General features: G+C 38.4%; 1 protein-coding gene across 1 annotated transcript in view; it reads right to left on the bottom strand.

Annotated features, from left to right (window-relative positions):
* Window positions 1-11,673, bottom strand: part of LOC117322864 (proto-oncogene tyrosine-protein kinase receptor Ret-like) — a gene marked incomplete in the record, with an annotated part of 112,314 nt that extends 100,641 nt beyond the window's left edge. The window contains 1 exon segment of the mRNA XM_033877802.1: window positions 11,174-11,673. Within this exon segment, the coding sequence (XP_033733693.1) occupies window positions 11,174-11,231 (58 nt within the window).
* Between the last annotated feature and the right edge of the window lie 1,510 nt (window positions 11,674-13,183).

The raw sequence follows: 13,183 nt of genomic DNA, 5'->3' as shown, positions 1-13,183 counted from the left end.
ACCATGTACAGACCTAGGATTGGAGTACTGTGTCAGAGAGAAGAATTGATACCATGTACAGACCTAGGATATCCCTATAGAGTACTGAGTCAGAGAGAAGAATTGATACCATGTACAGACCTAGGATATCCCTATAGAGTACTGTGTCAGAGAGAAGAATTGATACCATGTACAGACCTAGGATATCCCTATAGAGTACTGCGTCAGAGAGAAGAATTGATACCATGTACAGACCTAGGATTAGAGTACTGTGTCAGAGAGAAGAATTGATACCATGTACAGACCTAGGATATCCCTATAGAGTACTGCATCAGAGAGAAGAATTGATACCATGTACAGACCTAGGATATCCCTATAGAGTACTGCGTCAGAGAGAAGAATTGATACCATGTACAGACCTAGGATATCCCTACAGAGTACTGTGTCAGAGAGAAGAATTGATACCATGTACAGACCTAGGATATCCCTACAGAGTACTGTGTCAGAGAGAAGAACTGATACCATGTACAGACCTAGGATATCCCTACAGAGTACTGAGTCAGAGAGAAGAATTGATACCCTGTACAGACCTAGGATTAGAGTACTGTGTCAGAGAGAAGAATTGATACCATGTACAGACCTAGGATATCCCTATAGAGTACTGCATCAGAGAGAAGAATTGATACCATGTACAGACCTAGGATATCCCTATAGAGTACTGCGTCAGAGAGAAGAATTGATACCATGTACAGACCTAGGATATCCCTACAGAGTACTGTGTCAGAGAGAAGAATTGATACCATGTACAGACCTAGGATATCCCTATAGAGTACTGCGTCAGAGAGAAGAATTGATACCATGTACAGACCTAGGATATCCCTATAGAGTACTGAGTCAGAGAGAAGAATTGATACCATGTACAGACCTAGGATATCCCTATAGAGTACTGTGTCAGAGAGAAGAATTGATACCATGTACAGACCTAGGATATCCCTATAGAGTACTGAGTCAGAGAGAAGAATTGATACCATGTACAGACCTAGGATATCCCTATAGAGTACTGTGTCAGAGAGAAGAATTGATACCATGTACAGACCTAGGATATCCCTACAGAGTACTGAGTCAGAGAGAAGAATTGATACCCTGTACAGACCTAGGATATCCCTACAGAGTACTGAGTCAGAGAGAAGAATTGATACCCTGTACAGACCTAGGATATCCCTACAGAGTACTGAGTCAGAGAGAAGAATTGATACCATGTACAGACCTAGGATTAGAGTACTGTGTCAGAGAGAAGAATTGATACCATGTACAGACCTAGGATTAGAGTATTGTGTCAGAGAGAAGAATTGATACCATGTACAGACCTAGGATTAGAGTACTGAGTCAGAGAGAAGAATTGATACCATGTACAGACCTAGGATATCCCTATAGAGTACTGTGTCAGAGAGAAGAATTGATACCATGTACAGACCTAGGATATCCCTATAGAGTACTGTGTCAGAGAGAAGAATTGATACCATGTACAGAACTAGGATATCCCTACAGAGTACTGAGTCAGAGAGAAGAATTGATACCCTGTACAGAACTAGGATATTCCTATAGAGTACTGTGTCAGAGAGAAGAATTGATACCATGTACAGAACTAGGATATCCCTATAGAGTACTGTGTCAGAGAGAAGAATTGATACCCTGTACAGAACTAGGATATCCATATAGAGTACTGTGTCAGAGAGAAGAATTGATACCATGTACAGACCTAGGATTAGAGTACTGCGTCAGAGAGAAGAATTGATACCATGTACAGACCTAGGATATCCCTATAGAGTACTGAGTCAGAGAGAAGAATTGATACCATGTACAGACCTAGGATTAGAGTACTGTGTCAGAGAGAAGAATTGATACCATGTACAGACCTAGGATTAGAGTACTGCGTCAGAGAGAAGAATTGATACCATGTACAGACCTAGGATATCCCTACAGAGTACTGAGTCAGAGAGAAGAATTGATACCCTGTACAGACCTAGGATTAGAGTACTGAGTCAGAGAGAAGAATTGATACCATGTACAGACCTAGGATATCCCTATAGAGTACTGCATCAGAGAGAAGAATTGATACCATGTACAGACCTAGGATATCCCTATAGAGTACTGTGTTAGAGAGAAGAATTGATACCATGTACAGACCTAGGATATCCCTATAGAGTACTGAGTCAGAGAGAAGAATTGATACCATGTACAGACCTAGGATATCCCTATAGAGTACTGCGTCAGAGAGAAGAATTGATACCATGTACAGAACTAGGATATCCCTACAGAGTACTGAGTCAGAGAGAAGAATTGATACCCTGTACAGAACTAGGATTAGAGTACTGAGTCAGAGAGAAGAATTGATACCCTGTACAGACCTAGGATTAGAGTACTGAGTCAGAGAGAAGAATTGATACCCTGTACAGAACTAGGATATCCGTATAGAGTACTGTGTCAGAGAGAAGAATTGATACCCTGTACAGACCTAGGATTAGAGTACTGAGTCAGAGAGAAGAATTGATACCCTGTACAGAACTAGGATATCCGTATAGAGTACTGTGTCAGAGAGAAGAATTGATACCATGTACAGACCTAGGATTAGAGTACTGCGTCAGAGAGAAGAATTGATACCATGTACAGACCTAGGATATCCCTACAGAGTACTGAGTCAGAGAGAAGAATTGATACCCTGTACAGACCTAGGATTAGAGTACTGAGTCAGAGAGAAGAATTGATACCATGTACAGACCTAGGATATCCCTATAGAGTACTGCATCAGAGAGAAGAATTGATACCATGTACAGACCTAGGATATCCCTATAGAGTACTGTGTTAGAGAGAAGAATTGATACCATGTACAGACCTAGGATATCCCTATAGAGTACTGTGTTAGAGAGAAGAATTGATACCATGTACAGACCTAGGATATCCCTATAGAGTACTGCATCAGAGAGAAGAATTGATACCATGTACAGACCTAGGATAAGAGTACTGTGTCAGAGAGGAATTGATACCATGTACAGACCTAGGATATCCCTATAGAGTACTGTGTCAGAGAGGAATTGATACCATGTACAGACCTAGGATATCCCTACAGAGTACTGCATCAGAGAGATGGCATCCAATATTAGGAAATTGCGCAGTGGTAATAAAAAACAACATGTCACATATTCTTTCTCTCGTATAGTCCGACACATTGACCGGTCGTGTTGAACTTTGATTAGCATGTATAAGATCGCTCATATTGACAAATTAGTCGTGTGGAATCGGGTTCGAACCCTGTAGGGCATTTTTCCATTATAGGAATTTTATTGTTGTTGTACATGTGTCAGTGCATATTTTGTTTGTATTTTTACGTTTCTTATTTTCAGTTCTATATTTTTATGCCATACTTCTAGCAACTTGACTATTCGACAAAACTATTGACATGTCAGACAACATCCAATGAGATTCCCGAACGACCTAGAACATTCGGTTTTACTAATTTTGATAAGTAAAATATAGAAATACGTTAAAAAACCTTAACTATCGAATGCTATTTAATATAAACCAATCAAGGACCGTGTGGATAGGCACATTGAGCGTGTGACACAGAGACCTGGGTCACTAAGCTTCATATGGCATATTTTTGTAAGGCTTTCCACTGTTCGCTGTTGATCGCCTCAAATCACTTGTACAGTATGTTGAAAGCCCCATACTCCAAGAAATATAAATAAATGTTTACATTTTGACTTCTTTACAGATATCAGACTAAATATATACCTAACAAATTACTGCATATCAAAATCTGGAGGAAAGTGTGCATTTATGAAAGTACACGGGAAATTCCCAAAAATAATACCTGGGAATACCTGGGTCCGACAGACCAAGTTTCTGTGCATATTAGTTCCACAATGCAACGGCGGGTTATCAGACAACACGAAATGGCAGAACGCCGAAAGCTTGGACCTGCAATAAAACGCAGACAGATTCTGCCACAAAGAAACGTAAAAGGCTGAAACCGGCAAAACCCCAGGCTTGTTCCGAACATTGTCAACTTCACCGACCTAAACTTTATCGATGTTTTGTTGTATGCATATTGCTATATATTAAATAAAATATTTAGTTGTATGTTTGTATAAATTGATTAGATATTACGAGAACATTTTGTTAATATCTTCAAATGAAAGCATTATTAGGCAAGTTCGCGTATACTCGAATGTAAACAACGGCCATGTGTGTAGTTTAAGTGTAGTGTACGTTGTTGTAGCCTCGTTCTCGTTTTCGCGACAAATCTAGCGATAAAAATAAATGCGGCGAGCTATTTTCAAATATTGATGTCGCAAGGGTTCCCCCGGTCAAGCGTCCAGTCCAATGGACAAGCATCTTGGATTGCAATTAATACATGTGTGCAACTAGAATTTCAGGTTTTTGGGAGTGTGCGGCTTTAATTTAATACAGTATGCAATGATCAATCTGTATCCAAGTTACTGCACAGAGTACGCACGTGCGTTATGTACTTATTGCACGGAAGCATCGATTGACATGTTGACATACCTGTGCACAAACAGGATCACCTTCTTTGAATATTCCACGAAAAGGTCAATGTGACAGGTCATTCTTATTGGATAGGCTAACTTTACTAGTCAGAATAATGCATATGGCATAACTTGCCTTTTGTAATTTCAAAAATAAGGGGAAATGTCTGCAACTGAAAATACAATACGCCAATCCAATTCCCCTTAATATTGGTCTGCGAAATCAATTAGTGTATATAATCACTTCATGTCTGAGTTTGATTATTTTCCATGAGTTGGTTTTGAGCTGACATTCCAACTGGTCACTTATCGAGTCGACAGCAAATGTACATTTTTCCTCATCTGCATAATTACCACCTTCTTAATTTGTATAAACATGGACCACTACACTAATTAAGTCATGCATGCTAATAAGCAATGTACTGCCTGCACACTGTGTTTACACCCGTGGCTACTCAACCTACACACGCGCCGTTCACCTGACTATAAACACTTCTCGTCGATACTATTGTTAAATTATTCAAAGAGATTACACTTAGGCGGCTCGTGCATATATAAAATGGTTGCCATAGTAATAGACAGATGCTAGTTATTCATTCCGATCATCGATGCAATCAAAACAGAAGTAAGAGAAAGCGGACGAGCGCCAGCCTGGAACGGCCCGGTGTGCTGACAGCTGTTATTGTTAAATAGCGACAAGGATATTGTTTTAAATAAAATTTCTCTTCTTAAAACTTGTTATCACAAATGTAAAGTGATCGCGGAAATGTTTATTTAAAGTTACCATGCGGAACTTCCGTGGAGCGAATATATGTTCTATTTCAAGTTATTTTAGATATGATTTAGTCGAATATTGAAAGCAGCAATTTTAGTTAGTTTCTTTGTACAGTTTCAAATGTTTATAAAGCTATCGAGCAGAACTGATTTAGTCATATTTTATTTCTATCTTTTTCACACAAGGAAATTTGGCACAAGTTTTCAGTACTGAGCGGTCTCCCAATAGAATTTCCAACATACATTTTAGCAAGCAGAAGGCGTAAACATTACACTTCATACTAATATCACCTTAACCGGATATCAATCTTTATTCCAAATAATCTGATATAAATAACCAGATATCAATTTATGTCCCTAGTAAATAGATATAAACTGCTAAATAACCGGATATCAATTCATATCCCGAATAACCGGATATGATTTTTTTCTGAATAACCAGATATCAATTTTATGTCTCGAATGACCGGATCTCTACTTATATCCCGAATAACTAGATAAAAATTTGTGATCGAAACCCGAATAGTCGGATATCAATTACTATCCCAAATAACCGAATATCAATTTGTAATCGAAACTCAAATGACCGGATATCGATTTATATCCAGAATAATCGATTTGTATCTCGAATAACCGGATATAAATTCGTATCCCGAATAACCGGTTATAAAGTTGCAATCGAATTTTGAATAACCGTATTTCAATTTGTAGCTGTATCCGAATAATCAGATATCAATTTATATCCCAAATAACCAAATATCAATTCGTATTCCAATTAACGGATATCTATCTGTGTTCCGAATAGCCGAAGACCGATTTATATACTACATAACTGGATATCACATTATGTAAAAACAAACCGAATATAATTGTATATCTCTGACATGTCGGGGTACACATTATTACCCCTAACTTATCGGGAAATCCAGTTAGGTCCGTGAGTAAACATGATATCCAGTTTGGTCCGTTGGTAAACATGATATCCAGATTGGTCCGTTGGTAAACATGATATCCAGTTTGGTCCGTTGGTAAACATGATATCCAGTTAGGTCTGTGAGTAAGTATGATATCCAGTTAGGTCCGTGAGTAAACATGATATCCAGTTAGGTCCGTTGGAAAACATGATATCCAGTTTGGTCCGTTGGTAAACATGATATCCAGTTTGGTCCGTGAGTAAACATGATATCCAGTTTGGTCCGTTGGTAAACATGATATCCAGTTTGGTCCGTTGGTAAACATGATATCCAGTTTGGTCCGTTGGTAAACATGATATCCAGTTTGGTCCGTTGGTAAACATGATATCCAGTTTGGTCCGTTGGTAAACATGATATCCAGTTTGGTCCGTGAGTAAACATGATATCCAGTTTGGTCCGTTGGTAAACATGATATCCAGTTTGGTCCGTTGGTAAACATGATATCCAGTTTGGTCCGTGAGTAAACATGATATCCAGTTTGGTCCGTTGGTAAACATGATATCCAGATTGGTCCGTTGGTAAACATGATATCCAGTTTGGTCCGTTGGTAAACATGATATCCAGTTAGGTCTGTGAGTAAGTATGATATCCAGTTAGGTCCGTGAGTAAACATGATATCCAGTTAGGTCCGTTGGAAAACATGATATCCAGTTTGGTCCGTTGGTAAACATGATATCCAGTTTGGTCCGTGAGTAAACATGATATCCAGTTTGGTCCGTTGGTAAACATGATATCCAGTTTGGTCCGTTGGTAAACATGATATCCAGTTTGGTCCGTTGGTAAACATGATATCCAGTTTGGTCCGTTGGTAAACATGATATCCAGTTTGGTCCGTTGGTAAACATGATATCCAGTTTGGTCCGTGAGTAAACATGATATCCAGTTTGGTCCGTTGGTAAACATGATATCCAGTTTGGTCCGTTGGTAAACATGATATCCAGTTTGGTCCGTGAGTAAACATGATATCCAGTTTGGTCCGTGAGTAAACATGATATCCAGTTTAGTCCGTGAGTAAACATGATATCCAGTTAGGTCCGTGAGTAAACATGATATCCAGTTTGGTCCGTTGGTAAACATGATATCCAGTTTGGTCCGTGAGTAAATATGATATCCAGTTAGGTCCGTGATTAAACATGATATCCAGTTTGGTCCGTGAGTAAATATGATATCCAGTTTGGTCCGTGAGAAAACATGATATCCAGTTTGGTCCGTGAGAAAAAATGATATCCAGTTTGGTCCGTTGGTAAACATGATGTCCAGTTTAGTCCGTGAGTAAACATGATATCCAGTTAGGTCCGTGAGTAAGCATGATATCCAGTTAGGTCCGTGAGTAAACATGATATCCAGTTAGGTCCGTAAGTAAATATGATATCCAGTTTGGTCCGTGAGTAAACATGATATCCAGTTTGGTCCGTTGGTAAACATGATATCCAGTTTGGTCCGTTGGTAAACATGATATCCAGTTAGGTCCGTTGGTAAACATGATATCCAGTTTGGTCCGTGAGTAAACATGATATCCAGTTTGGTCCGTGAGTAAACATGATATCCAGTTTGGTCCGTGAGTAAACATGATATCCAGTTTGGTCCGTGAGTAAACATGATATCCAGTTTGGTCCGTGAGTAAACATGATATCCAGTTTGGTCCGTGAGTAAACATGATATCCAGTTTGGTCCGTGAGTAAACATGATATCCAGTTTGGTCCGTGAGTAAACATGATATCCAGTTAGGTCCGTGAGTAAACATGATATCCAGTTCTGTCCGTGAGTAAACATGATATCCAGTTCTGTCCGTGAGTAAACATGATATCCAGTTAGGTCCGTGAGTAAATATGATATCCAGTTAGGTCCGTGAGTAAACATGATATCCAGTTAGGTCCGTGAGTAAACATGATATCCAGTTAGGTCCGTGAGTAAACATGATATCCAGTTAGGTCCGTGAGTAAACATGATATCCAGTTAGGTCCGTGAGTAAATATGATATCCAGTTTGGTCCGTGAGTAAACATGATATCCAGTTCTGTCCGTGAGTAAACATGATATCCAGTTAGGTCCGTGAGTAAATATGATATCCAGTTTGGTCCGTGAGTAAACATGATATCCAGTTCTGTCCGTGAGTAAACATGATATCCAGTTAGGTCCGTGAGTAAACATGATATCCAGTTAGGTCCGTGAGTAAACATGATATCCAGTTAGGTCCGTGAGTAAATATGATATCCAGTTTGGTCCGTGAGTAAACATGATATCCAGTTCTGTCCGTGAGTAAACATGATATCCAGTTAGGTCCGTGAGTAAACATGATATCCAGTTAGGTCCGTGAGTAAATATGAGATCCAGTTAGGTCCGGGAGTAAACAAACTGGACCGTTTGTACAACCGGATACCTAATAAAATAGTTGAACTAGGTATATAATGTACATGCACTTCATACTCTCAACAGATCACATGACATGTAAAAACGTATCACACAATTCTTAGAATTTATTTATAACTGCAAACAACCGGTTATTATCTTAATAATTTAGACATTTTTTTTAGATAAGTATCTTGAACGAAAAATCAATTAAGTATATACACAAGCTGGCGGGGAGACATCGAGATGGAATAGTAAACTGATAGGTCACGTGACTCGTTATCACACCGGCTATATTTCTCATCACAGGCGTATGCCTTAATAAACGTATTCTCATCACAGGTGTATGTCTAAATACACGTATTCTTATTACAGGTGTATGTCTAAATACACGCATTCTTATCACAGGTGTACAAATATATATCTAAATACACGCATTCTTATCACAGGTGTATGTCTTAATACACGTATTCTTATCACAGGTGTACAAATATATATCTAAATACACGCATTCTTATCACAGGTGTATGTCTAAATACACGCATTCTTATCACAGGTGTATGTCTAAATACACGCATTCTTATCACAGGTGTATGTCTAAATACACGCATTCTTATTATAGGTGTATGTCTAAATACACGCATTCTTATCACATGTGTATGTCTAAATACACGCATTCTCATCACATGTGTATGTCTAAATACACATATTCTCATCACAGGTGTACAAATATATATCTAAATACACATATTCTCATCACAGGTGTATGTCTTAATACACATATTCTCATCACAGGTGTATGTCTAAATACACGTATTCTTATCACAGGTGTATGTCTAAATACACGCGTTCCTATCACAGGTGTATGTCTAAATACACGCATTCTTATCACAGGTGTATGTCTAAATACACGCGTTCCTATCACAGGTGTATGTCTAAATACACGCATTCTTATCACAGGTGTATGTCTAAATACACGCATTCTTATTACAGGTGTATGTCTAAATACACGCATTCTTATCACAGGTGTATGTCTAAATACACGCATTCTTATTACAGGCGTATGCCTTAATACACGCATTCTTATCACAGGTGTATGTCTAAATACACGCATTCTCATCACATGTGTATGTCTAACTACACGCATTCTCATTAAACTAAGTCAGTGCTCACAAGAGAAGAATATTTAATCATCAAGTCATCAGATAATTCTCTAATCCGGAGGTTACATCAGGGTGATGACAAAAACAGCTTATTCGATATGGAGGTAAAGATGAGCTCTAGATAACCGTACGTACAAACTAAAACAATCACTTTCCAGACTCCACCTATTTCTCTGATCGTCAAACGATGAAGCGGCCAGTGACACAAACATACCAGCTATGTAATTAAATACATGAGTGTATCTACTTCATTATTTACGAATGATTCCTTATCAATAGCACAATAACACGATATGGTAATTCATTGTTTATTTGAATTGATAGAGCGGTGTAGATAGATATTTTTCTGTTTAGTAGAAAAAAATGTCTTGTTACAAGAAAAAGGCTGTATACGTAATTAAACAGTAATATTTATGATAGTACATATCTATCTATTGCACAGTATTTACTATTTATTAGACACAGTATTATACAAACATAATGTATGTATTATTTAAGAACGCCGATGTGGCGCAGCGGTATAAGCTGCGGGTATTTCTGGCTAGGCGATTTGGTGCCGTAGATCGTGAGTTCGAGGCCCGGTCAGGGCACTAGTCAAAAAGTTGTCTTCCTTCGTCATTTGTGTTGCTAAGTTATATATATTATATTTATATTATACGTAAATATTACAGTATATTCATTAATATATCATATATATTATATGATATATGACAGTATACATATAAACAGTATATGTTCATATTACAGTAAATTCCTATGTGACAGTATATATATGTTCATATTACAGTATATTCCTATGTGACAGTATATATTTATAACAGTATATGTTCATATTACAGTAAATTCCTATGTGACAGTAAATATACATGTATGTTCATATTACAGTAAATTCCTATGTGACAGTATATATACATGTATGTTCATATTACAGTATATTCCTATGTGACAGTATATATATGTTCATATTACAGTAAATTCCTATGTGACAGTTTATAGATATATCCATGCCATACCTGTATATAGATATGCCAATATATTTGATGGTATAGGTAAATATGACAGTGTATATTATATGGAAGTATATATACAGTATATGTTTATATGATAATATCTGTTTTGATCTATATCTAGATATATCTAATGTATAAGGAGGTGACACTCTATATACTTTGTAGAGCCTTTGTCTGATAGCGACTACTTAGAATCGTATCTGTGGACAACATATTGACAGTTTGGGTAGGAAAAATGATGGGTAAAATAAGAGATTGTTGTTCACGTGTTTGTAATGCTGTCGAATGTTACATCCTGTACCACGCGATAATCAAGCTTTTAAATCCTACAAAAATTACGGTAAAACTTGTCAACTTGATGCCGGACTCAATACTCACCTGGTAAAGTTAGTAACAGTCCGATCCAACAGCAGCGCCAGCTAGTCTCTCCAGTCATCTGGAGGCCGGAAACACTCAGGTGTTGTCAAAGTTAAATCCGTAATCCTTGAATCTTAGAACGGGTTATAAACAAAGCTCACCTTTACACGATTCCATATTCAATCAACAGTTCACCACTAGAAGACTCTACTTTCAATGAAAAAACTACACGATTGGCCCATTTCACCTGGAATAACATTTGAAACGGTACCTACCACCATACACAGTGCTATCAAGAACTGCTATAGCACAGCGACACGCACACTAGCTTCTGAAGCAAGTCTCGCCACATTGCTTGTTTTCAACACATCAGAGCCCAGTCAAGCATGACACGGTAGATCGATATGGGAGAGGGCAAGTGACTAAGTGACGAAGAAATGCAATGTTTCTATGTAAGTAGTGCCAATTCAGAAGAATACTAACCCAATAAAGCACTTCCTGTATGTGTCGCATGTTAGTGCTGCTTCAGATAATTCATTAGACTTACAGCGCGGGACGCCACCCAGCCTCAGGACCTATTTGACAATTGAATGGCGCAAAAGACCAACGCATTACGTAGGCATTCACTGTTTACTCTACAGGGTCGGCATGCTGCTTGCCATCAATATCTCAACCTACCCGATCACTCAGGACACTGCCCACGGAACATGAATATGGAGGGCACAGAACAAGCTTTTTAACAGAAACCAGTTTGTTGATTGTCTGAATCAAGTTAAGTATATGCTTCACAGAAAAAGAAAAATATCAACTAAATTCGAAGCGGAACAAATGCAACTTCATTAAAATAAATGGAATTGCAAACGTAGTGTATATTTAGATAATAGCCTGGGAAAAGGCACTCTTAAAACAATTAGCAAATTGGGATTTTTATAATCGATTTTAATTTATAAAAGGAAATGAACAGAAAGTTTTCACTTGACTTAATCTGCTTTGTATCCTATATATATATCAATGCACTAAGACAATTTCTGGTAGGAAACATGCTACATGTTACATATATACTAAATCAAAAACTTAACGGTTGATCAAAGCATGCACAGGGACAGACACTTTAGCTTAAAGCACTGACGCAGAACGAAACGCACATTTGGGAAAACAATAATATCACAGTGAGTATAGTGGTAAAGGCGAGGGATACGGTGTCGGAAGGAAAGTCTCGTCCTACAGTATACTCGTAACAGTGGATGGTTAAGGCGGGGGATACGATGTCAGAAGGAAAGTATCGTCCTACAGTATACTCGTAACAGAGGATGGTTAAGGCGAGGGACACGATGTCAGAAGGAAAGTCTCGCCCTACAGTATACACGTAACAGAGGATGGTTAAGGCGAGGGACATGATGTCAGAAAGAAAGTCTCGCCCTACAGTATACACGTAACAGAGGATGGTTAAGGCGAGGGACACGATGTCAGAAGGAAAGTCTCGTCCTACAGTATACACGTAACAGAGGATGGTTAAGGCGAGGGACACGATGTCAGAAGGAAAGTCTCGTCCTACAGTATACACGTAACAGAGGATAGTTAAGGCGAGGGACACGATGTCAGAAGGAAAGTATCGTGCTACAGTATACACGTAACAGTGGATAGTTAAGGCGAAGGACACGATGTCAGAAGGAATGTATCGTCCTACAGTATACACGTAACAGTGGATAGTTAAGGTGAGGGACACGATGTCAGAAGGAAAGTCTCGTCCTACAGTATACACGTAACAGAGGATGGTTAAGACGAGGGACACGATGTCAGGAGGTTAGTATCGTCCTACAGTATACTCGTAACAGTGAATAGTTAAGGCGAGGGACACGATGTCAGAAGGAAAGTCTCGTCCTACAGTATACTCGTAACAGTGAATGGTTAAGGCGAGGGACACGATGTCAGAAGGAATTAAAGCCTCGTCCTACAGTATCAAAATGCAATAATGATCAAGTGATTGCACCTTTATATATATATTTAATAAACAAACAGATAAATAATATA

The sequence above is a fragment of the Pecten maximus genome, chromosome 1, assembly GCF_902652985.1.
Source record: "Pecten maximus chromosome 1, xPecMax1.1, whole genome shotgun sequence".
Classification (NCBI taxonomy): domain Eukaryota; kingdom Metazoa; phylum Mollusca; class Bivalvia; order Pectinida; family Pectinidae; genus Pecten; species Pecten maximus.
Note: the sequence above shows the minus strand (reverse complement) of the source record. Positions and strands in the feature narration are given on the sequence as shown.